General features: G+C 37.0%; 1 protein-coding gene and 1 long non-coding RNA gene across 4 annotated transcripts in view; both read right to left on the minus strand.

The window, feature by feature from the left end:
• The window catches only part of LOC128026060 (ADP-ribose glycohydrolase MACROD1), a 517908-nt gene that overhangs the window by 312514 nt on the left and 178009 nt on the right, over nt 1-27385 (minus strand). For all 3 annotated transcript variants that reach the window (XM_052612789.1, XM_052612788.1, XM_052612790.1), the window contains exon 5: nt 12770-12886. In XM_052612789.1, coding sequence (XP_052468749.1) covers nt 12770-12886 — 117 coding nt within the window. The remainder of the gene's footprint in view (nt 1-12769; nt 12887-27385) is intronic.
• The window catches only part of LOC128026073 (uncharacterized), a 3784-nt gene continuing 674 nt past the window's right edge, over nt 24276-27385 (minus strand). The window contains exons 1-4 of the long non-coding RNA XR_008186330.1: nt 27229-27385; nt 26613-26765; nt 25777-25890; nt 24276-25391 (exon numbers count right to left, since the gene is read on the minus strand). The exon at nt 27229-27385 is cut by the window's right edge and continues 674 nt beyond it. This is a non-coding gene — a long non-coding RNA (uncharacterized LOC128026073). The remainder of the gene's footprint in view (nt 25392-25776; nt 25891-26612; nt 26766-27228) is intronic.

Raw genomic sequence — 27385 nt, forward strand, 5'->3', positions numbered from 1 at the left:
CCAGTGGAGGGAGTTTGGCCAGGACACCGGGATACATTGCTACTCTTTATGAAAAGTGCCATGGGATTTTCAGTGACCACAGACAGTCAGGACCACGGTTTAACCTCTCATCCCAAGGACAGTGCTTTTTACAGTGTACTCTCCTCATCACTATACTGGGGCATTTGCCAAAAACAAATTATATCTCATATTTAACCACTATAGTGACATCAGAGCCAGCTGCAAACTCTAGAAGATCTGGCCGAGGTGAGGCTGCTCTTAGGGGCAGATGTAATCTTTAATAACAAACCGCATAATTTAATTCATGTTTATACATAAGTTTTGATGATGAATGAACAAACCATTCACTGAATGAATGAATTACAAAGCCAGACTAACAGTAAATGGATAAATGGGCTCTCCAAGCTTTTAATGCACTACCATTCTGAAGGGGGTTTCTAATGTTTCGGGTAAGCCATTTCAGGGTCAGCAGGATGTTATTTGCATTTCACAGGAACTGTTTGCATTATTTGCATTTTGCAGAATTTACTATGCAACATAGAAAAATATAGAGCCATTAACCCACATTTTGTGCAAGTCGAACATAACTGCAACACCTTCAGAGCAAGTGTTTTATGAGCGTGAGTTGAAATGTATCACTTGGAACAATTCTGAATAGAAGGTGGACTATTTCATAGATATCAGATCATTTACAGGTTTTGACAGTGTAATTTAAGAGCACTTTACTTTGTTTTATGAAGTCTTCTGAGTTTTTGTCAAGATTTCCCTTCCTGACCACACACACACAAAGGACTCAGTGTACGCCTTGGCTCACCCATTAGGCTTTATAGACAGCTGTATGCACTTTTATTAGAGGGTTAATGGCATTTAAAGGAGCAAGTGCTGAGCTAAATCCACAACATTAAAAAACAGAAAATGGCACTGTGGGATTTCGACGAGGTCAAACGATACGGCTGCTCGCAGCACCATCGAACGCAGCTCAGCTTCGACCCTTGACATCTTTCCTTTGCCGAGCCGTCACATAAAAACGCCCTCGCCGCTAATGCTACATTCACGTCAAGCTGAGAATTTCATGAGTGAGAGAGAGAGGAAAATACCCAAACACTCAGGCAATGAGCATTCAAGCCTTAAAACATAACGAGCGGAAGTAACGCAAGTACTGACTGCAATTTAGCAAAGCGAACATCAAGGACTGAGACGAAGCTATTTAGCAGTCTGTGTTCAGACATAATTAGCGGAAAAATGGCGCAACAGGACTTGCCTACTCGCTAGTCTTAATTAGCTCTGCTGCTAAATCTTTGCTGAGAGGTAAACAAAGGCACTAAAGCTTGAGAAACATCATATCCAGGTGCCTTTTCTTCAGTGTTTCTGTAGATGCTCAACATAAAAAGAAGATGCTGAAGCGGTACAGTAACGGTCCCAATGCTGCCTCTGTGATTTTCATTACTTGGCTGCTTCCAATTTGCCCATCTGTCTCCTAATTATTGACTGCATTGGCACAATTGCTTTTGGCTCTTGTAAGCTGGAGGACCACATTTGTACTCACTCTCTCGTGTCTGTTTTTATTAAACACGGGGTCTTACGGTATGCACAACGGCTGCTTATTTTTATGGTGGTGGGCTGCTTACTGAAGGATTGCACAACACCATTAACGCTCTTTGATAAATGTGAGATATTAGTCTTAAATCAGTACCAAAAAGTCACTTCCGCTGACAAATTCATGAAGATGATTTCTGGATGGTTGTAAACCCGTTTCCGTAAAGATGAAATGTCTTAAATTGAATTTCTGGGGAGGAAGTCAAGCCACGTGCCTTTCTGTGTGCTTTTAGTGAAATTATGACCTATTCGGACATGGAGATTCTCAAAAGAACCTAGACGCCTCAACCAGGGAGAGACAGATAAGAGATGGAGAAAGGAAGGAGTGATGATGGTTCAGAGAGCAATGGAGGATGGGTAAATAGACAGACCGAGCTCTGTGCGAGCATGTGGGCAGAACAGACAGACCCACATTAGTCCACCGCCCTCTCTACATTCCTCTCTTGAAAGCTGACCTTCCCAGAATCCCTTTCACCACTGATGCATCCCTGTTATTAAAAAGCACCAGTGCCTCTCTCCTGCCCAAACCAGGAGCCATAGACACTCACAGGTACCATTTTACACCCCCAACCCAACCTGCCCTCCGTTGCATTTTCCCTCCTCTATTCCAGTCTATCAGAGTACCTTTTTTTTTCCCAGTAGCACATTTGTGGTGATGGATGAGCGCTGAGCGCCTCTCTGACAGGCCTGCAGCTGATGCCACATAATCACTGTTTCACCGTTTAGGCAAAATTACCAAATTATACCAACCCCCGGAGGCATCGGTGCGACTGACAGGTCCAGCCAACAAAAGAAACACAAATATTCTGGAGTAGCGGTAAAAAAGGAGGGGGAGGGAAGGAGAGAAGTCTAGAAAACTACAGCTACCAATTAACAGAGTGTTCAGATGGTTTTGGTGACTGCTCAGTAATTACATTCAATAAGGCAACAGAGCAGCTTTTGATTAGAATGTGAAAACTGAAGTAATTCATCTCTCTTGAAACAGCAGATGTTTGAGCATATTAATATATTTCTTGAAAGAGCCATTCAAATATATGTCCATAATGCCAATGTCAAGTATTTAATGATCAACAAAACTGCTGTGTGCACATGTTCGCTTCTTTACATTGACAGGAAATGAGCTAGCCTATAAAGCTTCAAACTTTTCAATTATTTAAAAAAAAAACTTTCAAACAAGAGTTTGAAAAGAAAGAAGGTGGAGCCTACGTTAAACATTAAAGTCAAACATTAAAGTCTTGATAACATTTATTCTAAATAAAAAAATCACAGTTTTATAGAAATAATTCAAGTTTGAATTCTGCATTTTTACGTTTTATACCTCAATTCAGATTCAGGAATAGTATTTTCAACTACGGTCTGAATGTCACACAGAATGATGGCCTGCAAGACTCTGGACTGCCAGACTCTGGTTTTCCATTAAAGTCTGAAACAACTTTATGTGTGGCGGTGACATTTACGATGTGCACACTTGCTGTTTCCAGAGCCACCAGCCTACATGTCCCTTTCTGCTCTGCAAGCAGCTGTTGAGTTATTGGGGATCCACATCGCCATTCACAAAGTAGCCTGAAAATATGAGAGCACTTAAAACGTGAAAACAAGTGCAATGTCTCATTTTAAAGAGAAACATGAACTTTAAATTCTTTGTTCGCTTAAAGTGTATTATTTGCATCATGAAACTTCCCCAAAAGCAGAACCCTGTTTAACATGCATACTTGTGCTTTTCAAGGAAAAAAAAATACTGTAAAAAAATTACAACCACAACATAAATGCTTCAGACTTATCTATTTAGAGAGAGCCGTGTAATATTATTTTACATTTGCCAGCAACAGAGCATTTTCCACAGTTGCATAATGAAAATATATCACATTAGAGCACCAATTCAGTGCTGAGCTATCAAATAATTCTAAACCATGAATAGCTGAGAAAAAAAAAGACCTGAGGCAAAACTCTGACTAAAGCGTGAAGTGAGAAATTTTGATTCAGGAAGATCACACATAGCACCGTGGGCCACTTCAACAAATGGAGAAAAAGAAGCTGTCTGTATTCTGAAAACAGCCAACATGAAAGAATTTCCTGTTTTTTTTTTTTCCTCTCTGCCTTTCAATAGAGCTCATATACAAGCTTAATCCACATAAAACACACTAACATACACTTAGAAGTAAGTAATCATGCTTGGAGAGGGTCAATGCTGAAAGTTTCAATCCAAACTGAAATGTCATGTGCTAAAAGGGTGGCAAAAAAGGACAGAGTAACAAATTGACAGAGGAGAGAGTCGTAGGCAGACCACCAATAACCAAATTAAAGTAGACAATCATCTTTGCAGGAGCGTCAAAGGTGTCCAAACAGATGACAGGATGGAGCTCTGGGTGACAAACTCAACCCAGTGAAGCGATAATGATTCGGAGGGATAATTTAATCTAAATTAACTATGTGCCACTTATCAATACTTCGGTGTAATTAATTTTCATTTGCAAGGAAAAGAGAGGCAAAAAGACGGTCCTTGGATGAAACAGAGCATATGAGTGATTTCTCCTCGCTAACCCACTCAAATTCATCACACTATAGCTAAGACATGTGCTAATGATTAGTAATATTGCACCAGGTTTGTTTACTGTAAATATCAGTGTCCTGGCATCTGGCTTGGGGTGAGAGTTTGACGCTGACGGAGATGACGACGAGACGACCTTCAAAACTGGTTAATAAATGCTGCAGCGTGCCTGGTGCAATGCAATTTAACTTTATGCCGTAATTATCGTATTTTCTATGCAGTGAGTTAGTAAAATGTTGATTGGTACTGAAGACAGCAAACTGAGAAGGTAGTCATTTTACAAACAGAACGAGACTTAAAAAAATAGAGACTGAGAGTCTGAAAAAGTCAAAAAATATATGATGCACAATTAAATATTTCTTGAAAAAAAAAAAAAAAAAAAATGCATGAATAATGAATATCAGATTGCTTCCTACGCAAGTAAGAGAAAAGGAGTGAAACAGTAATTCATGAGTCACTATGAATAGCTCATCTTGAGGAAAGAACAACCATATTTGAGATAATTACCCATTAACTTATTGAACCGAGCCCATGAACATGACATTACTCACACACCGGTCCTGCTCTTGAAGAAAAACATGCATCATTGTTGTGCCATGAATATGTATTCCATGGTAGCTCATCATAAGAAGCTGCCAGTGGAATTAGAGATGCAAATTAGAAAAGTGATTTATTTTTGTTCAAGTCAAAGTAAATTTTCTACACAGTTGATAGATCTTCTTGTATACCGTATATACATCATTATAAAGTTCATGAGAATCTAACTGAAAAAAATTATGTTCAGCAAAACGAGACTTAAGAATTGCATAACGCATTAGTAACTTTATTTTAAATGTAAATCTTACATTCCCGTACTGATTCAACTTGACATGACACAGTCATTCCTAACACAAGGCAAGATATTATATTTCTATGGTCTATATGATTCTACAGCAGTCATCCTATAATTATGAGTATTAGTTTTACCTCTCTTATCTGTCTTTTCTCATTTCTCCTTGTCTAGAGGACAACGCAAGTAAAAACTGGCATAGCCTACCCCCCTTCCCCCTCCCTTAATCTATTTTTAGTTTTTGTTTCTTTCAAGTTCGCGCTCGGATAAGATGCTGAAAGCTCTAAAACTTTCACGGCATTAATTTCAAAGGCATTCAGCGCGCTTTTGAACGACTCGATAACAAAACACTCCCTCCATGAGCAGCCTGTCTGAAACTGCAAGAGCTAATCATCGAGCCGGCGACCCCTGCGTGTTTGTGGTCAAAGTTGAGACAGACCAAACAGGTCGTGTTCCTCACTCGAACTCTGAGGCTTGTTTTAGCCTTGGTCACCACTCACTTAAATCATTTCTGTCCATCCATCACGCTGTGCCTCTGACATGCACTAATAGCAGGGTGTTTGAAACACAACATCTGCAGGGACGTCTTTTGCCCCCAGATGCATTAAATGGGGCCCCCCACAGTTCTGCAATTGCTAGAGCCAGGAGAGTCTAGGGTATTCGTTATAAATAAACATAACACAAGCCTTGGATATTTGTTATAAATGAAAGAAATATTTGTTTGGAAAGACTGGAAATCTTAATCAGGCATTGAACACACTGTTCAATGCTTACCTGCTTTAAAAATTGACCAAATTGGCCATTGTCAAAGTCTATATAACACATGCTATAAATTATGTGCATAAAGGATTTGCTTTTGCTTTTTTTTAACACTAAAAACACTGTGGCATTGTGCACTGTAGGCAATGTTAAGCACTCTACAGAGAAACAAACCTGTTTCAAGCACTGCAAACATTAGAGCGATGTCTAACATGATGTCGTGACCACGACAGACTCAGAACCACAATTATCGAATGATCAGCACAAACGAAACCAGAAAACACACGCGACCCTGAATCCTTGGAGAATGTGTAGTTTCAGCGGATTTCAACACCAGCGCATAATGCATTATTTAGAGCGTACATTGAGGTTTTATCTTAAAGAAAATGAGAGTAAATCCAAACAGAACATTAAATAACACTGAAAGGATTTTGAACTGTCAATCTGTGGCCGCCTCAGGGAGAAAAACAAAAAGCAAAGAGTGGGTGATTTCAGACGAAATCGGCGAGCGCGAGTCCCTCTCTTCCTCCTCCGTTCTTCTCCATGCTTTCTTTTTCTCATCTGTCTTAAACTTTCCTCAGGGACTTTATCTTTTCCCAGGCAGTCCTCCTCGGCTTTAACAATTAATGTGCTGGAGCTAAACCCAGAGATAGCTGATGCTAAATACAGTACAGTTTTGTTTACAGAGAAGTGAATTAACAAAGATAAGACCATTCTGGGTTTGAGGAGAAGAGACGAGAAGATACTAGAAGAAACAGAAGAGGAGAGGGATAAAATCAGTTTCCTCCTCCATTCCTTCAAGTAGCCCACAACATTTTGGGCTGATGAAATCTGCCCCGCAGTGTTAAATAGAGGAGCATTAGATACCATGAAATCATTTTAAAGTGATATTATGTATATATCCAGTTGATCATAGCAGATGTGATGCAGAAAAGCATTATAATCGGTTATATACTGAAATGTGTATGTAGATGTAAATTGGCATTAGATGTAATTCGCCTTGAACACTGAAGGAAAACCTTCTGACAGGAAAAAAAGAAGATTTGAAGTAAAAGAGTAAACTGCACTGCTTTTACAGGAACATGAGTGTGTGGCTTAATGTTAGCTGACATATCAAAGTCAGAGATGTGACCTTGGTCAAACGCTACATCTACACAAACAAACCAAACTATGCTTTGTTTTCTTCAAAAGGAAAAAGGGAAGGGGGGAATGGATCTGCTTTTCTGTGATGGTTCAATAATTCATAACAATGCTACATCTAATGTTTCCGTCTGTTGATTAGCCAGAGTATTTATGACCACATTGCTAAAGTGTTTTGAAGTGATATCCAAGCACCATCAAACGTTGCATTAATATTTGATATTTTTGCAAATGATCTTTGTCCTTTTTTTTCAGTGTGTTGAGAGACAAAGAATTGTTTTAGGGATATGATGAATATAAAATACAGAAGGATTTTGTTAAAAAATAAATTAATGCAGAACCTTTAGAGAATAAATATGTGCTCCATAAAAACAAAAAGCACGCACACTCTATATGCCTTTACTCTGTGTTCAACTTTTAAAGGAATATTTCAGGTTACCTACATGTTTTGTGGAGTAATTATAATTATGGAATTGAATGGGCTTACTCCCTTTTTTTAAAGTAAAGACACAACATAACACAACATTAACAATATGACATAAAACCAATGTAAAAAAAAAAATTAAGTAAAAGTTATATCCAATTTTACAATGTAATTTTCATGATAACAAAATTCCATAAATACTAAAATGACTGTAAAATTATGATTAAACAGCTCAAATAATACATGTTTTAATAATTATATAAACCTAATGAAATATCATTAAACTTCACATTTTGGCTTTTAAATGATAAAAAAAAAACTATCATAATAATTGTTGTAATCAACAATTATGCTCTAGATTAAGCTTAACTTGTACAAACTTGTAATATTCTTTTAAAAATAAAACAAAATGAATTCCATAAATTCCACATGCTTTTTAATACAGTTTTCCTTGAAATTGTACACAATACACTAAGTTATTATATTATACAATTTTTGAAGCATGCACCTATAATAATTTATGTAATAAATTATTTACTGAATGGGAGCAACTCTCAAAAAAGGAAATTGTCTTAAATAAATCACTGGCTTCATTGTCAGATTGAGGTAACACACGCCGTTTTATTTAGTGCCTTTTTCTGTTATGGTGGGAGGATAATTACTGTCATTTATTAATAAACCCATGGCCTTCAGTAATGTGTGCCACATGTGACAGCCTGATCCTACAAGTGTCCCATTTGCCTCTGAGATACACAAGTCTTGGTTCTAAGTCAAAAGCAAAAAAAAAAAAAAAACAAGTGAGAATGCATGAAAAAACGAGAAGAAAGAGTCTGCTGATCACTAATAGCGGCCAATTTTCTTGTCTTTGGCAAGAGAGAGTCAAATGATGGGAACAGCAATCCAAAAGGGCACTTTTTTAGATGTCAGGTCCAATCGGCTTTATGTAAATATGCGTATGAGAAAAAGAGCCGGGCTAGTTGGGTTTTAGCTCATTATTTACAGGCACTTTCCTGAGGCTGATGGTGGGTTGTTTCTTCTTGGTGTTCAGTGTCTCTGTCCAAACACAAGGAAACATTTTATCCCTTCGGCTTTTTTTTTCCCTCCCCTCTCTTTTGAGTTTAATTTCGACATTAGCTAAGGCAATATAATTTGCAATCCAGTGACCTTGATAGATTGTAGCAGGGATGAAGTCCAGTCGCGATGCCTTTGACGAATGAGTATTTGATGAGGATTTTCTCTCACTAGGTACATCTTTAACTGAAATACCCTTAACTCTTTCCCAGCCAACATTTTTATTTTTTTTAGTTGCCAGCCACTGCCAGCGATTTTTATAATTTCATAAAATCTGTTTAATCATTTCTCCCAGCTCCTTTCTGACCACAAAAACCCTACCATTCATTTGTCAGTTGTTGTTTTTGTTTGTTTTTTTATTAATAATGAAAGCCTTTGAGATACAAACAGGTATAAAAATAAAAACATACTGAAGACAAAACATATATTTAATAAAATATGTTATTTTTCATCATCTAGGACAGGGACAATGGCCTTTTACTCATCCGTTCAAACTGAATGAATTGAATACATCTGTGACTGTCATGGGCATGCTTGTTTATGCAACAGCAAAATTAATGCGAAAAGATGTTTTATAAACTAGGATGAATTTCTTTGAGTGGTGTCTGCTTCAGAGCCTTAGTCTATGAGGTCAACTGAAACCAGAGGAAGGAATGCAGGAAGGAGACAAAGAAAAGGGAAACAGCAAGAGAAAGTGGTCTTGCACAATGTTAAATCTATGTTTTCGTCAATTCCAGAGGGAAGAGAGAAGCCCGCAAGTAAGACTCCAGAAAAGGTCGAGGTAGAAGAGCTCCCTCTCTCCGTGCTTCTCTACCAAAAAGAGATGGATACACTTTCTGAGAGTAGATTGGAGGGGAAAAGCACTCACGTTCTGGCAAATTATGGAAGCATAAAAAGCCCATGCTGGAAATATTTGACTATGCCAAGATATAAAAGGTAAAAGGACCATCTGTGCCATTTGCATCCCGCTCTCCCTGGTTGTCTCTGTGGCGCAGCAGAGTAAACCATCTCGCAGCAGATGCCGATGGAACGCAAACATACAAGTTAGTGATGCTGAGAGAGCTTGTGTGTCCAATCAGAACGAGCCTCAGAGATGATAAATATGCATTATAATGTGCTGCAAGTTGCAAATATAACCATGGCAACTGTCCCAGTCTGTTTTGTCTATGCAGTGTTGTTTGTGGTGAGTGGTGAGCTTCCTTCCCCTATTACCATAAAGACCGTGGAATAAAGAAGATTCACTCTCAAATGTTCCTCAAATTTGAATTTGATATCTGCTTCTTGAAAAGATACACGAGATAAAACATTATGAATACAAGTATGGTGTGCATTGTGCAACACTAAAGAAAGTCAAGGGCATAAACCCTGTTGCTCAAGAAGCATCAAGAATCAGAATGAGATACAGGCCCACTGAATCAAATAAGAATGGAAGATTGATTTAAAGATTTTCAACCCTAATAGGTAGGGGTCATTGTTATTATCTATATTTTGGGCTCTGGATTGACACATTTGGGGTGACTGACTTTCACAAAAAGCATATTTATTTCTTCACAATTCATGAATCATACATATTTAATTCAAGAATAGAGGTTCTGAACTGGTGTCGTCACAACCCAAAAATGGACAAAATAAATCAAAGACATTATAGAAATATTGAATGAAGACGCTCAACAACACATTCTGACATGAGAAAAAGAAAATAAAGAAAATAAAAACACAGACAGTCTCAGAATTGGTGTGTGGGTGGAAATTAGTCACAGAAGAGTAAATGCTCAACACAAGAAAACCAAACGATGGGGAGAGTATTTCTAAAGAGAGAGGGAGGGAGGAAGAGAGAAGCGAGGGAAAGCTTGAAGATTTCCAGTAGATGTCGGCTTTGAAAGAGAAATAATGAAGTGACATGATGCTGATGCTGAAAGAGACAAAATGCAGCTTACTCGTTTGATGTTTTTAGGGCTGACGAATCTCCTAAGGGCTGAAGAGGAGACATACAGTATGTTCCTCACGCCAAGGTTCTGCCTTTCCACTAATGAATCACATCATCCAGCCATAGAGGATTCGATAAGCCTATAAAAAGCTTTAGCTTAGGCATCACTGCCTGAAAGATTGCTTCAAGGTTGCTGGATGCTGTTACATCCAATTCAATTGTTTTAGCTCAGAAATGACATAACATTAAATCAAGGACAGTAGGGAAAGCCACAGAGCTTCTCATTTAGTCAATATCAGCTTCTTGTTAGAACAGACAGGTAGCAGAACACAAAAACAAGCAACAGTGTTTACTGAATATTTGAGGTATGATTTAATGACAAAAACTGAGGTTCAAAGTACAGTTTTAAAAAAACTAGAGGAAGCACAAAGCAATTGAACATTCTGCAACAGTAAACCAATTTTAACAAGATGTAATGGTTAAAAATATCAGACTAGTGCCTGTTTACATGGAAAAAAAAACAGTGCAGATAAAATAATACAAGAAAACAACCCTAAGGTGGTTTGTCTGTATCCTATCCTGGTGAAGCTTGCTAGATTCGTCTGTTTTGTTAGTTTTAGACTGGTTTGGGGGCACCAGTCCAATTGACTGACCTACTAAACCAAGTTAACCAGGTTGGAAGACCAACTAAATTAACCAGAACCAGCAAACCACATCATTTAAGAGGGCTAGTTAATTGTTAAGGCTGGGAGAGCAGTTTGCTGACCAGTTTAACAAGCCTGGGAGACTAGCTACAACCAGCAAACCACATCATTCAAGAACACTAGTCTGCTGGTAAGGCTGGGATGCCAGCTGGATTACCAACTAAACCGGTTTAACCAGGCTGGGAGAGAAGTTAATTTATCTAAGAATGTGAGACAAGCTGGTCAGCCAACTAAACCAGTAAACCACATCATGTAAGAAGAACTGGCTGGTAGGACTGGGAGAACAGCTGATTGGCCAACTAAACTAACTGACTAACCATATTGCTGACTGCACACAAGCTTGATGAGGCTAGTTAAGCCATCTTAAACCAGCTAAGACTAGTTGTGCGCGGTATGACCAAAATAATTTTAATAAATTTTTCATGAATGACCGGGTGTAAACCACATGATTGAGAGAGGAAATAATTTCTACTGATTGAGAGAGGAAATAAGCTACTGCAGTAGACTGACTTAGAATGCCCTATTTTACTGTCATTATGTGTGAATATTGCAGAAAAATTCCACTCTAAATAGTGACGAAACACGACCCATTAATATATATAAACCAGGAGTCACTCTCATTTATGGGAGCTTACGGCAGCGAGCAGTGGATATGTGGTGGTCAGTGGATAATGTGGACGAGTTCTTCTGTCATCACGTTCAACTTCGGTTTCGGAACTTTCACGCTTAGTAACACATACAGCTGTGTCTTCGCCACAGTGGAACAGTGAAAAGAGACCCCTCTCAAATGCATTTCGAACATTATTTAAACCACACCAGTATTGCGGCATTTAAACAATTCATGTCATAAGAAAAATAAACATAGGCATTCGGTATGAACCGGTATACCGCCCAGCACTAGCTAAGACCTGCAAATCACCATCTAATGGGGTTTAGAAGAGCAATGACCTTGTTTATCTTCATCAGACCACCTCAGGAGAAGCCCGTAGATTAGAGTCCGTTAATGTTTTAACATTTACATTTAGTCATTTTGCAGACGCTTTTGTCCAAAACAACTTACAATAGGGGGATACATAAAGTGATTATTCTTAAAGAGGCAAACAAACACAGGAAGTGCTTGTAATACCAAGTTTTAGACATTGTTCAAATAAGTTTTATGACAGAAAAAGAAGGAATAAATAAAAAGAACGTTTTGTTTTTTTACACAAATCTTCACCACAGCGGGCAGATGGCATGACACAAGACACCCTCTCATATTCTAAATCCCACTCCGCTGCCTCGTAGATACGCAGTCTTCCAGCCGCTACCAGCATGACGCTCGTCATCACTCACACGAATCAGAGAATGCCATAAGCTAATGGAATAAATCAAGGATGAAATATCAATCAAATTGCAAACTAATAGTTCCCTTAATGTCTTTGTTGGAGTATAGATGGCCCCTTCAGCCAGCCAAGCACATCACAGCAAGTCATCATGATAATCAGCGCACTAATAATACCACTCCATTAATCACACATACACGCTCAAACTGCGTCGCTGCAAACAATGGGTGCTCTGCCGCAGGAACATCACAAAGTTGAAGCACGGAAACACTCACTCATTACAATGGTGATTAACTCTAGAAGTCGTGTTAATTGTAAAAAAAAAAAAAAAAAACTAGAAGGTAAGTTTGTGAACGCTGCTGTTCCCTTGGCTTCTGAATTCAGTGATCTTCACTTCCAGCAACAAAAAAAAAGAAAAGAAAAAATAAGGACAACATGCTGATACTTACATTTAGCAGGAAGGTCGTAGCCGCAGGTGATTTTGGCTTTTCCAGTCTCACAGCCATTTAACGAGTGGCACTCTTCATACAGGAGATGACCTGCGGCTCTGTGTATGCAGCCATCCACTGAAAGGGAGAAATACAACACTGATATGACAACAGAAATGTTGAATTTTTTATTTTATCTTGCTGAAATAAAAATTCACGCTCATGTTGTTTACAACACCACCGAAGAAGAGACACACACAACAACAGTTCATAGCCTGTAACAATGTCTTTATATGTCCAATAGAAAAAAAAGGAAAAAAAAAATAAACTTTAAGAAAAAATATATATAATGGTTTTCAAAATTATGATGCTGAAAATTATGATGATTTCAATTCTGTGCTGAGCTATTCTAATTAATTTTTTTTTAGATTTTTTTTTTTTTTTGTTTTAAAATAAAACCAAATTCATACAGGCATCAAAAAAATAAAACAAAAACATTATGTTGTCATTCCTTGTGGAAGAAGAAGGTATGATCATTGAACTACTGATACAAAAAAGTGCTTCATATCCCCATGCACTGTTGATTTGTATAACATGAATGTCTTTTGCCTTGAAGCTTTTGTTATGTGTTGTTTTCCCTTGGCTGTTCCCACCTCCCAGTGTTTTAATTTCACATGGTTAAGCCCAGGATGCAGTTGACTGATAGTACAGCTTACATGAGTAGGCAGAGAAATAGAAATTCAAATGATTTATCTTCCTCTAAAGCCCATGACCCATTATCAATCACAGAGAAACATCATAAAGGTACAGTTGTAAGAAAAATGAATAAACCTGCAGAACATGTAGCAGAACTACACAGACGCAGAACTCCTATACTCTATTATCGAGAAGATCTTTATAAAGAGAACATGACATTTAAATTGACCCCATTTACAGTATGCACGTCACATCAAGGGGGGAAAAAGTTGTCATAATCTTTCATCAAAATGTAATAACTTTTTTTCAATATCTGAAAACTTACAATATTATCTATTCTGCCAGTGTAACCAAGGATGACGTTGGACAAACATTTTAACCAATTATAGGACAGGCCACCTTTCACAACCCAATCAAATATAGCCCTTTCCTACATTTTTATAGTTACATATAGAGGTTTAAAACTTCATTTTTTCTGTATTTTCTTTCTAAATCAGATTTTTATTTATTGCATGGTGGACAAATTAACAAAAAAGTCAACTACTTGGGATTTCTAACATATTCAGGACAATAAGAAACTATTTTTTAACATTGAAACATACAAATCTAGTTGCATTGTATTTCACACCAAAATGTCACATTATTGACATTATGTGAGTTAAAAAATGGTGTTCATGTTGACTTTGAACAAATAAAGACAAATCATTCCTGTGTTAAAAACAGCTACACAACCTGTGATGGATTGAACGCCCCAGCCAACAGGTCTTGATACATGTGACCTAAATGTATGTTTTAGCTGATGCCACTGATCTGGTTTGCAGAGAGATGAACAGCATGTCATAAAGGAGATCAGTCTCAGTACGCTAATGACACAAGCAGATGAGAAGCAATAAAGATGACAGACAGCCCGCTGTTACAGAAAAAAGGATGAGCTCGAGCTAAATTTCAAGATCGACCTGATCCACTCGCTCATTCATTTTCAATGACGTTGTAAATGAGTGCGAACAGCTTTGGCAAAAAAATCAAAGCCCCATTTTCATTGCACTTCTTCCTAGTCAGAAACTTCCTAGGTTCACAAAAACTACATACAGGTTTTTTTCATCACCATTCTCTTTAGGAGACACACCAGCTGGAAGGAAGATTCAATCATCTTTAATGGTCTCAGCAACAGCAAGTCTTACAGATACAGATTCTGATGGCTTCTGCGAAAGCACTCTGTTCAAAAAGATGAAAACAGTGAAAATCTTAATTCCGGGTTGGTACAAGTTTATGATGTTACCTAGCCTACAGCAGGAATCACTGACAATCTCTGATTAACAGACTGACAAAGTTCCACTGATGTATATCAGAACTCTCAGCTAATCAAACTGTAGGACCAGAACCAACTAATGTATAATTTTTAACGCTTTATAAAACAATGTCTACTATATAGCAGGCCCCTTTAAACAAAGTCCATTACACACAAAGTATCTAGCTTAGCAAACAACATTGCTGTAAAACAGCATATTTTGCAGCATGCAAAGTACATTATTACAGCCCTTATGCGTTAGCATTAAAAGTCAGTTGGCTGTGAATCACGCCTCTCGTGTATACGCCTGGTCAAACACACCACAGCCGTTGAGAGATGAGTGTTACAGGAAGTGGAGCATGCTATTGCAAATTGTGAGCACAGTTAAAAAGCCATAAATTCATGTAGTATGTTGAATAGGTATTCAACATGCATGTGTGAGTATTTGGGTTCAGCAGAAGGGAAGAACTAACGCAGGAAATAAACCCTCAGTAATGGCAGTCTGTTTGCAGAAGCGCATGAAGATGTGTTTACTCAAAAGTAATAATTAATAACACTTAGCTAAATGTTTTCATTAAGTAAGGTTAAAGAAAAGATCATGATGTTACAGATCATCCCACTTGCTGTCTGTTGACTGATCCTAGTCCTCAAGCAACCCACTGATGAGGTTGAGTTAAAAAAAGTAGTTTTTAATTTAACTACTTAAATAAGTATTTAACTTGCCTGATTATGTTTATGAAAATATTTTCTCACACCTTGTACATCATAACATCAAGTTTACCATCAAGTAAAATGCATTCCCAACTACATACACACGACATAACCATCACCTAGAGGTGAGCACTAGCAAAATGTCTCCCTCTAATAATCTCAGAGTACAGATGTGGAGCTGGAGGTCAAGGAGCGGATGGAGATCAGGTGATACAAGTCAATCAGTACATAAACAAAATCACAACTTCCTCACCTCCTCACAGCCCGTCAGAGACCATTATTATCTGATGCTGCTGGTGAACATATCAAATATATTCCAGCTTTTGTGATGCCTCTCCAATGTCTGATTATTTGATGAGTATGCAGATCTCATATTACTGCCCTCTGCATGTCCCAGGCTAGTCGGAAAAACATCACAATGCTGATTTATCCTCGCAATCCCACGCCATGTACCATAATAGCATGATAGCTTTCATCTTCAATCGAATCAGCCTTTTACATTTTTTTTCTCCCTTGCTTATTTTGTGTTCATCACTCACAATGCCTGTGACATGGTTGAGTGGTTTCTTGTAGAAATATGTAGATTTCTAGAGGCCATCAGGGTTAAAGCAGACACACCAATTTAAATGATGCAAAAATGCATGTTGCATTGTAAAATCAGCAACTCAGTAGGGAGCACTGTAAAGTGGCTTAGATGCAAGGAAGATTTAGCTGATGAATGTACTGCATATAGACAGGGATGTTTTCAGACTAAAAATGTATGTGTGTCTGTGTTTGAAATGAAAAATCAACTACTAAAAGCACTGCAAAGAAAAATAAACACACTACCATTCAAAGTTTTGGGGTCACTAAGCAAGAAAAAGGATGCACTGAACTGATAAAAAGTGACAGATTTTTACAATAATTTTTACAATAAATGCTGTCTATTTAACAAAGAATCCTGAAAAAAATGGTTCCCTCAATGTTAATCATGGTTTCCACAAAAATATTAAGCAGCACATTTTCAACACTGATAATAACATGAAATGTTTATTGAGCACCAAATCAGGATATTAGAATGATTTCTGAAGAATCATGTGACACTGAAGACTGAAGTAATGGCTGAAATTTCACATTACAGGAATAAATTACATTTTTAAATATATTACAATAGAAAACCGTTACAGTATATTCAATTCTAATAAACTTTATTATTATTTTAAACTTTTTTTTAACTTTACATGCATGTATTTGCACTACTCATATTTTGCACAGACTGCACACTATTCTAGCTATTGTAAACTGTCTAAAGTTGTTACTGTACAAAGCACAGTAAACTTTCTATACAAATATCATTGCACCACTGTTATTTTGCATATAATACATTGTTTAACAATACTTTTGCACACTCATATAAACTGTATTTATTACCACTGTTCTTACGTTGCTGCTGTTCATAATGTGTATATAATCCTACATTGTTCTGTTCATAATGTACATACAAACCCTACAATGCATTCATATTTATATTCTGTATATACTCTGCTCAATACTGTATATAGCAACTCCACTGTACATTCTGTATACCATAGCTGCACTTGTATGTATATAAAACACTATATTCTTGCACTTCTGGTTAGATGCTAACTTAAATTCAATTAAGTTGACTCTAATCTAATCTAATAATATTTAATTATATTAGTATTTCCTGTATTTTAACTAAATAAATGCAGCCTTGGAGATTGCCCTAGCTGTTTTATATTAAAAGCACAATACAATTACATACATGTTGGAAATAACAGTGATGGGAATTTTTATATATATTAATATATATATATATTTGTTTGTTTTTTTCAAATGTTACATTTCTTGCTTAAGATGAAAAACGAGACAAGGGACATAAAAGTGCCTGGAGTTAAAGAAAACGGTGGAATACTGAACGCGGTTGTGTGAGAGTGCAGATTTAGTTCTTTATGGATCTTCAGATCTTCTCCAGCAGGTGTTAGGTGAACTCTCCCCATGAGAGAAGAGAGCAAGGCTAGAGGATGAGAGATGTCTTCAGGTGCCCTGGAGCATTCAACATCTGCTGCTGAATCCTTCTCCTTTTCCCCCTCATCATCTTCTCACTGGGCTCAAGTCCCTGGACTCTCATCTTTTGTCCGCCTGCATAGGATTATCTATCACCCACATGCACACCGACACTCACATTAGTGGTGTTTTCAGACTCTCATCGATATTCTAGGCAAGAAGCTGCTGGACTGCAAGGTCTTAAGCCAGTTCCTGATTACAAAATATCTGCAATACAAGAGCTTCGGAGTAACATATCTCTGGGCCTCTAATGCATCAGAACCAAACGTCTGTTTGGCACCAGCCTACGTGATTTTTGAAGGATACTGAACTGATTGCATTGTTGTACGACGCAAGTAATGGTTTTCGGAAGTAATCTGGGAGTTCAGCTCACTTTGACAGCAAATCCCATTCGATGCATTGAGAGGCTTCAGCTGATTTCTGTGGCCTTGCATCATAGTAGCTCTGGTTTAATTTCGCTCCATTTATTTTTGAGATGAGTTCAGCAAGCTGGGTGCCACAGATGCCATATCAGGTGATGGCAGTCTCACTGTGAGTGGCAGCCCATGCTCCCCGTTTCCCTGCTAAGCGAAGATATCAAAATGCACCAGCATTCATTCATCTCTAAAGAATGGCAATCTGAAATCAATTCGGACGCTAAAACTGAAAACGTCTGCCGGCTCAATACCATAATCTCACTAACCCCCCACTTCAACGACCACAGCTATATTTAGAGAGGAATTCCAAAAATAAAATTACTTTTGAGATTAGAAAGCTGAGCCGAGAGCCTGTTCTCCCATCCAGCCAAGGTAATGAGCCCAGGGGCCCGGACCTGGATCCCAGGCACAATCATGTCTGGTCAGACGATTCCTTCACTTTCTAGTCAACAATGTTTGGCACAAAACAATGTAATTCTTTGCGGGAATCAATAACCATGACTGTCTAACCAGGGGAATTTGTGTAGGGCTCCAAATGCAGGCCTTACTGTTCCCAAGCGTTCCCTAGCGACTCCGATGATTTCTGTTCATGACAAATGAATTAACAACACCGAAAGCAGGTCTCAGCCGAGCCGCAGCAGAAGCGTGACCCAGATGCGAGCCAGGGTGTCAATTTATTTTCTAATCTGGGGAGGATTTGAGGAGAATTCCCTGCTGATTGCGATGCCAGCCATCTTACAAGGGCAGCCTCTGATCGTCATCAGCTAAGTGTGCTGTTTATTGTCACCTTTGAGCGGAGAACGTGTCATTAAGAGATATAGTATGCTATATGCATCTTTCTGGTGCAATGCTAAAAATTAATGGTCTTTCCAATACACTTAAGCAGCGCATTTGTTTCTTTATTTGGCTGGTCGGTGTCAATTAAGACACGTTGAGTGCATTCCAAGATGTTTTTGAGAGCTTCCACAAGTTGGAATCATCTGCTCTGTGGCTCATTATGCAAACTAAACTTTGACATCACAATCAGGTTCATCAAATAAAACCCACCAAGAGCATATTTATACAGTTCCCTAAAGTATAAATACTGATCGTTCGGCTATTAAAGAAATTTGCAGTTCCTGGCTTCCTGTGCTTTCAAAACAGCTGCCAAGGCTCTAAAAACAGCACTTCCAGCCTGTAGTAATCCTGCAACTATGCCGCCCAGTGTAATATTTCACTCCTCTCTTTAAAAGCCAAGATGTCCCCGCTGGACCTTTCAACAGCGGATCTGTCATTCATCCGCTCCCCAACTATGCAGCGTAGCATCTGGTGTTGTCCACCACTGCCTTTCCAAGTCTCCTCCGCCATTACCGCTAATGTTGCATCGATCCGTTCAAGGCGTGTGACTGTAGGATGTGTGACTCAGCGCAAGTTCAGTTATTTATTTTGAAAGTGTTCTGCATTGATTTTGTCAACAATAATGAAGACGAGATGAAAAATTGGCATAATGACAACAGTTAATTTAACACAGAAAAAAAGAGGAAAAACACTGCAATGTGACAATGCACAAAAAAAAATTTAAGAGGAGAAATCAATAAAGAATATGATTTATACCAGTAAACTAAAAAAAAAAAATTATATATATATATATATATATATATATATATATATATATATAAAATCACTATGAAAATGTATTATTTTAGGCAATGAATAACTAAAATATAACAATGTACAATACTGTTTTGCAACAATTAACCCAGTAACTAATACAATAATTACATTTTTCTGTAGTTCAGGTTTTCACAAATAGACTTATATCTTTGTTACACATTTTTATATATAAAATGATTGAATATCACATAAAAAAAATACATTAAAATAACTAAATGTTATTGTATTTAGAATAAATCTGACTAAAACTGATGAAACAATGAATATTATTAGATACAAATACATATAGATATTTTCAGCAAAGATCAATATCCTATCATTCCACCTGCAAAAATGCAGACAGTGCCTGGAGAAAAGAAGAGTTTTAACGTTCCCCCAAAAGTACTGCAGCAAGACAGTAATGCCTTGCTAACCCCCCAAAGGCCTTTCTTGCAAAATCTTTCTCTCTCTGACTCTTTTCCTTTCAATTTTTCCCTCTTACACAAAGATCCTTGCTCTGCTTTCATTATAATACCCTGCTTTTCAGAAACGGTGTCAGGCAAAATTTCCCTCCCTAATTATTTTCTGTCCCCATTGAGGTTTGGAGTTAAGGCCTGAGGGAGTGGCTGCCATTAAGGGCAAGCCGGGGTGGGTTAGGGTGGGCTGGGTAAGGAACGGAAACTCTGGAGGTGGAAAGAAAGCAGAACTCTGTAAATTGTCTTAAATGAACTGTACTGAGATGAACGCCTCTGTGCCAAAAGCGTTGGCAAAGAGTTGTTGGTCCTGTGCCATTCTGTTGGGCCGAAAGTCAACTTTATGATTAGGTAACTAAAAGTGTTGATTGCAACTTTATGCTTTATTTCCCGGCTCCTCCCCGCCCTCCTGTTCACAGCCCCTGTGATTTACCACATCATTTTATACCCAGCTAATTCTACTGGAGGAGATAATAGCATGAATTAGATTCTAATCAAGTGCCAATCAGAGATCCTTAGGACTCTAAGTGTCAGATATTAGACGTCTCGTTACCCGTCACTAGTTTCAGAGCTCCAACGAATTGTTATATTAGCTAATCACGCTCACTGCTCAGGCAGTGGGAATAAAGTGAGCGATATTATTCAAGATCCTTTCAAAACACTGATAAATTTATAAAAAAAAATAACAAATAAATCTTACCTGTCTCAATGTTAATATATTTATTTTGTGTTTTGTGCTTAGGTCATGCCTACGTGAATGTGTGTGAATTTTGGCCTCCCATTTACACTTACATTCCATTGTATACAGCTTTCTAAAGTGAAGACTTTTCTGTAATGCATGAGAACTGGTAAGATGTTTTCATAGTTTTAATCATAGTTTCTATCAATCAAAGTTTTTTTTTTCACTAAAATATCCTTTCAATTTGGTCAACATTTAACTGTCATATTCATTTATTTTAGTCAGCTTTACTGTTTTAGTACAGTTTTACAAAAAATGACGTCTGTGGTCAGTAATTTTTATTTTATTTCTTTTTTGGTAACACTTTAGTTTAGGGACCAATTCTCAGTTGTTGCTTGTTAGGATGCCTATAATTAACATTTTGGCTGTTTATTAGTATTTATAAAGCATTTATTTTACATGAACATATTCTACATTCCTAATCCTACCCAATTAATAACCTTAAAAGAACACTCCACTATTGTTTGAAAACAGGCAAATTTTCCTAATTTTACCATTTTTTAATACATTAAGCCAATCTCTGGGTATTACGCAGTGCCTGAAAATAGGCTACCGTTGTATATTACCTATCTGGGGACTATTTTCAGGCACTGTTCAATATCGCTGCGCCTGTTGCACCCATGGTACGGCAGCAAAGTTCCCTGATTATTACACCAGAATGAGAGTATAGTTCCTAGCCATATTGGCCTAGAAAATCACAAATTTCCATTTTCTGTCAGTTTTAGCACACAATATAACTACAGAAGAGTCCGGTTTTAAATAGGAAAACATATTAAAACTCTTTGGTCATTTTTTAGCAAGATGCTAACAGTCTAATCAGATTGAATGATCTGTGCTAAGCTAAAGCTAAAGTGCTAGCGCCATACCCGGAGATCGGCTTTGAAAACGGTAAAACTCAACAGTTTATTGAAAATTTGCCTATTTTAAAAAAAGTGGAGTGTTCCTTTAACAACTACCTTCCTAACTGTTAAAAAGCAGCAAATTAGGAGTTTATTGAGGAAAAAGTCAAAGTAAATGGTTTGTTTATAGTGAGAATTGTTTATTATTATTATTATTATTATTATTATTATTATTACTTCTATTCCGCAAAGATGCATTCAACCACACAAGTGACAGTAAAGACTTAATTGTTATTAATATTTCTATTTTAAATAAATGCTGATCAAATAATCCTCAAGAGTATCCACAAAAGTAGTTTCCACAAAAATATTAAGCAACACAACTGTTTTCAACGTTGATTAAAATAGAAAATGTTTCTTTAGCAGCAGATCAGTTTATTAGGATGATTTCTGAAGGATAACTGGAGACTAGGGTTGTTTAAAATTGTAAAGATATTTTACATTTACCGTTTTATCCATATTTGTAATGAAATAGATGCAGCTTTGGTGAGTACAAGAGACTTATTACAAAAACCTTGAAGCATAAAATAAAAATGTCTCAACATTCAACAAAAACCTCCTGAAATAACATTATGAGTATCCTACTGTGATACTGTGTATAAAATACTGCAATATGCCTTGGGTATTCATTTTCTGTGGTTATGAGGTTTTTAAATATTGTGGTTTAAAAAAAAAAAAAAAAAATGTGTAGGCAAGGCCTTAATCTGTCATTTTGGCAATGACGGATATCACAGGGTGAAGTAGATCTCACTTTTGGACATATTTCATGAGGGAGGAGTGCAAAGCAGGAAACAAATGCTCTAAAGGGTCAAGTACAACGTAGACCAACAGGATTTGTTTTCACTGTGAACATATCTACCTTACTACATCATTTTAGAAGTGATAATATAGGGAAACAAAAACATACTCTGAAGCATAGTGCTCTTATAATTACAAATAAATACGTAAGATAAGCACTGTCCTTTCTTTAAAATGGTCCAAATAGTGTACCCAGCAGCCCTGACTATCATTAGAAAACGACATAAGTAGTCTGTCTTTGTTGTGACTAAATTCTTTCAGTGAAGCAAAGAACTCATAAAAGGTTTTACAATGGAAGGACAGACACTCTGAACATTTGTGTTTATTTAGTCCTCTGTCTCTCACTGTGATCAAACTGCTTTTCAGTGCACTCACATTTCTCTGCCATTAGTCCGGATCCGTGAAAACACAACCAAAACACCTCTTAAAGCAATTCTGAAGGAGAAAAAAACATTCTTATTGGATTAGAAGATCAGCAGACACATTAAAATTCATTTTGTAGAATGTTTTGGCCACAGTTGAAAAAAAGGAGGGAAAGAAAAAAAAATCAAGTCACTGGTGTAGCACTGGAATAACACTAGTGTCTAGCACCCATGGACTCGGGTCAGGCATTTCAAAGAAAACACAGGATTGTTCCCAGGCTCATAAAATGTCCTGGGCCAGGTTAGGTTACCAAAGCTCATCTGGTGCTGGCGTTTTGCTGCACAGGACTCTGACAGCTGCGGACGGCTCGGTGCCAGACCACAGCGGAGCCGGACTCCTGGGGACACCATAGCCCTGACACTTGCCAGTCATTCTGAATGTTTTGTGATATTTTGTTAGACTTGTATTTCTGTTGTGGCCTCTAGAGGAAGCACAGACTGTCAAATAAGGTCAAGAGATGGTCTACATTCCCAACAAAATGCAGACACACTTCAAGTTTAAAGAACTGAGGCTTGTAATTTCCTTCAGACAGTCATACGTATGGACACACACACAAACACACACACACACACATGCACCTCCTTTTCCCCTCCAAACAATATAACTGTGATTTCTTCACCTCTGACTTCTCATACAGCGTCTTATTACAAAGAAAACTCTCTGCTGATATGACCATTATCACCTGCACCCTCAGGTCACATTGCCTTTGGCACCTCTTCATACAGTCGCAATTACTCTTCTCCAGCAAAGCCAAAGCAACACATAAACGCACACTCATACGTCCATACACTCACACAAATATGTACAAGAAAACCTAGACTTAAATGGTCCACCTAACATATTAAGTGTTAAAGAGAATCTTGTCATTTCAAAGACTTTGCAGAACTATGCAAGTTTTTAATTATTGCTGTTCTGCTATAGCTGACCTATGAATGACTAATGCATGACTAGTGCCTTGTTTACTAGATTCTGTATATATATATATCTGTGTGCACTGTAAGAAAAAATACACCATATCTACTCAATAAAAATGAGGCAACAGATTACAAGCAATATTATTAATTAAATTTCACAAGGTTTAGTATTAAGTAAATATTAATTAAATGAGACCCTTAATAGTTATTCATTTAATATGAGTAGATTTGAATAGAAAACAGCACAGAATTAAGTATAACCCAAATAAAAATATTGAGTTGTTTTGAAAAAGATAAACTCCCTAATGTGTAAATAGTACTAATAAATATTAATTAGATTTTACATATCATAATTGAGTAATCATCATCTACATCAATCTGCACATTGATTTGAATTTAATCAATGCAATTAATTAAATCGAAATATTTCTTTCTTATGAATAATATGGCCCAGAAAGTACAGAAGTTAAATACTCAAATAAGAATTTTATTAACAATTCACTTTTGTGCTTTAGACACATTGTAGCAAATCATTGTACACTGCAACCACAGTCTCATTTCAAGCCAGAAGTTTGAAAAGGACAGAATGCTGACTTTAAACTATTTTGTAAAAACAAAAATAAATTACATACAGAATGGTGATGTGTCTATAAACCTGTTTCCATGCTTTCTCATCTCACATCACACTAAATTGGGTCAATAATGATCTTAAAGGAAAATCCTCCAGAGGTGCATGTACCAAAAAAAAGCAGAAAAGTGTAATTTGTACAGAGTAATAAACATTTCGTACTTTGAACTAGAAATATCACTGACATTCGTGGGATAAGAGTCCAAATCAGTGCTAACTTACAAACATAACACTTTCAGATGTGTAATTCCCAAGCTCTGTAGAAGCTAAACATTGTGTAGCAAATCATGTACACTGCAACTACTACTGTCTCTTTTTTCAAGCCAGAAGTTTGCTCAAGCATTTCAAACTTTTTCAGAACTTTGAAAAGGACAAAATGCTGACTTCAACTTAAAAAAAAAAGGAGCAGTAAAGATCTTAAAGAAAAATACTCCATAATGGCATGTGCCAAAACATAAATAATAAAAGTGCAAATTGTACTGAGTAAAATACATTTGTACTTTGAATTTACAACAATTGAAATGTACGACATTTTTTGGACAAAACAGTGCCAACTTACAAACATAGCACTTTCAAATGTGCAATTCCCAAGCTCTGTAGAAGATGAACATTGTGTAGCACAAAAGTCTGCACTGCAATACAGTCCCATTTCAAGCCTGAAGTTTGTTCTTGAGGGACTGGACTTTGTTAGAAAGCTTTGAATCATCCAGTTCCAAGAAAAAAAATTGGAACACCTCAAAGGTGTACTTCAGTAGTCTGGGATAATCAAGATTCAGCGCGTAGGTCAAGCCAAAGAGGACAATGCAAGCCCTTGCAATATCTCCAAGTCCTGTGATGACTTCCACGCCCTTAATGAGGATCCCAATGTTCTTTGGGCAGTTGCTTGTAGAAGCTCCACGCTTTGGGGTCACATTAATGGCCATTATGAGCTGTTCAAGTTCCTCCAAGTTCTCAGTGTCCTGCAACATGAAATTGTCATTGTCTTAGTATAAAACTGTCAGAAATATTTTGCAAGCATATCAAATTACTAGAAAATACATTCATTATTGTTTTCATAGCTTATGAATCTATTTTAGTAGATATTATTTTCTTGCAGGCCTTGGTGTCAAATTGTTATTTGTTGTGTTTTCTTCTCTATTTTGATGTTTTTGTACAGTGTTCATGTAGGTTACAATAAGTCAAATTTTAGACCTTAAGACCCACACGATGCATTACCAAAAAAAATTCAAATCAAAGAAATTCTGAAAAAAAAAAATCATTAATTTAATTTACATATAAAGGTCACATTTCTAGATTAATCAACAAATTGAGGAATTAAGTTAAATTTATATTAAGTTCACCTACGTTGAATTCTTTGATAAGATGTCCCCCTTGTTCTCCAAGGTATTTTTTGTAAGATACCGAGGAACAATCTCTCTGGTCCTCTCAATCAAAGAGTGCTGGGGAGGAAGTCAATCACTAAAAACAAAAAAAACAAAAAACTGGATGTTTCTGTAATTTAGAAAAGTAAACACATGACACCTATCAATTCTGATCATACTTTACATGTCTGCTTTACTTAATGTATAAAGCTTCGTCAGACCAAAAGGCAGAGCTTCATAATGCTTTAAAGTAGAAAATACTGTTTATGATTTCATGATAATCCATTAGCCCCTTCCACACATGCACTGCAAGCCTGAAATTACAAAGACATCACCTGAAGGAGAATGTTCGAATCTGATATTAAATGGATTTAACCCGGTCAGCTCTATAGTACAAAGTCTGTGTCATTTCTGAATTACCCCATGTGTGAATACAACAGGGAATTATCCGAAGGATTCACAGTGAGCAATTGAAGGTATTAAAAAGGGTTAACCCTGTAAAAAAGGGTTTTCTTGGGAGTTTTTCCTCGGTCAGTGTGAGGGTCTAAGGGCAGAGGCTGTTGTCATGATGCTATGCAAAGCCCTTTGAGACAAAATGTTTGTAAAATGGGCTATATATATAAAATAACCTTTTCTCTGATCAATTTGTAAGGCAAAAAACAGCATCTTAAAGGCATGAGCTATTATTAGTTTTTCCTTTTCTAAAATAGTACAGCATCTCTGGAGGACAATTGTCTATCATTCAGTTTGATGTCCTTATTGATATAATTTGGAAATCTTATGGAACAAAGCTACTTCTAATTTAGAAAACTACTGTACCTGCAGCATTTCCATTATGATCTCCAATTTTCTTCCAAGTGCTCCATCTTTGGCACAAAATGGCGTCAGTAGCTTGGGAGTGTGACAGTCAAACACAGACATAAATTTCGGTACCAGAAGTACAGTAGTTGTTCTTTGAAATTCTGCATTGATCTGAAACACAAAGGCGACAAAGATATCACATCAGTTCTTAGCCTTTTAAACCTCTTTCATATAAACTGTCTAACATTCAATACTTTTTGCCACTGTCAGAGTACTGAAGTCCTCCTCCACAATATTTGCCAATTTAATCATTCTGGAATTGTAAATGAGGAAGAGTTAATGTAATTTTAAAGATTTTAATGACATTATTGAAACTTTGTGGGAGAAAAAAAACATGTTAGACTAATTATTAATCAAAGTATGAATATTTTTTTTCAATTTTTAGTGTACGGTTTAGCTGTAAAATTATAGAGTTTGTGCCAATGTAAGATTACCACATTAAAATTAACAGATTTATGCATGAAAATAAATAAAATTGTGGCTCTTAAACATAACACTGTTAATAGACTGACTTCACGTGGATTTAGCTAAGTTAACTTACAAAACAGTGAAACAAAGAGAGAAGTTAAGTTACCTGCCTCTGGAAGACGAGCTCCACACACGAGAAGTAAAGCCAACGGAACTGCGTCAAGTGCCGTCTGAAATATAAGATCTTCATCCAGCGAAAACCCCAAATATTGCGCTTTATGGAACCTTAAAATTAAACGCGATGTACTTATTTACGCAATTTC

This window comes from Carassius gibelio, chromosome A13, assembly GCF_023724105.1.
Source record: "Carassius gibelio isolate Cgi1373 ecotype wild population from Czech Republic chromosome A13, carGib1.2-hapl.c, whole genome shotgun sequence".
NCBI classification, from domain to species: domain Eukaryota; kingdom Metazoa; phylum Chordata; class Actinopteri; order Cypriniformes; family Cyprinidae; genus Carassius; species Carassius gibelio.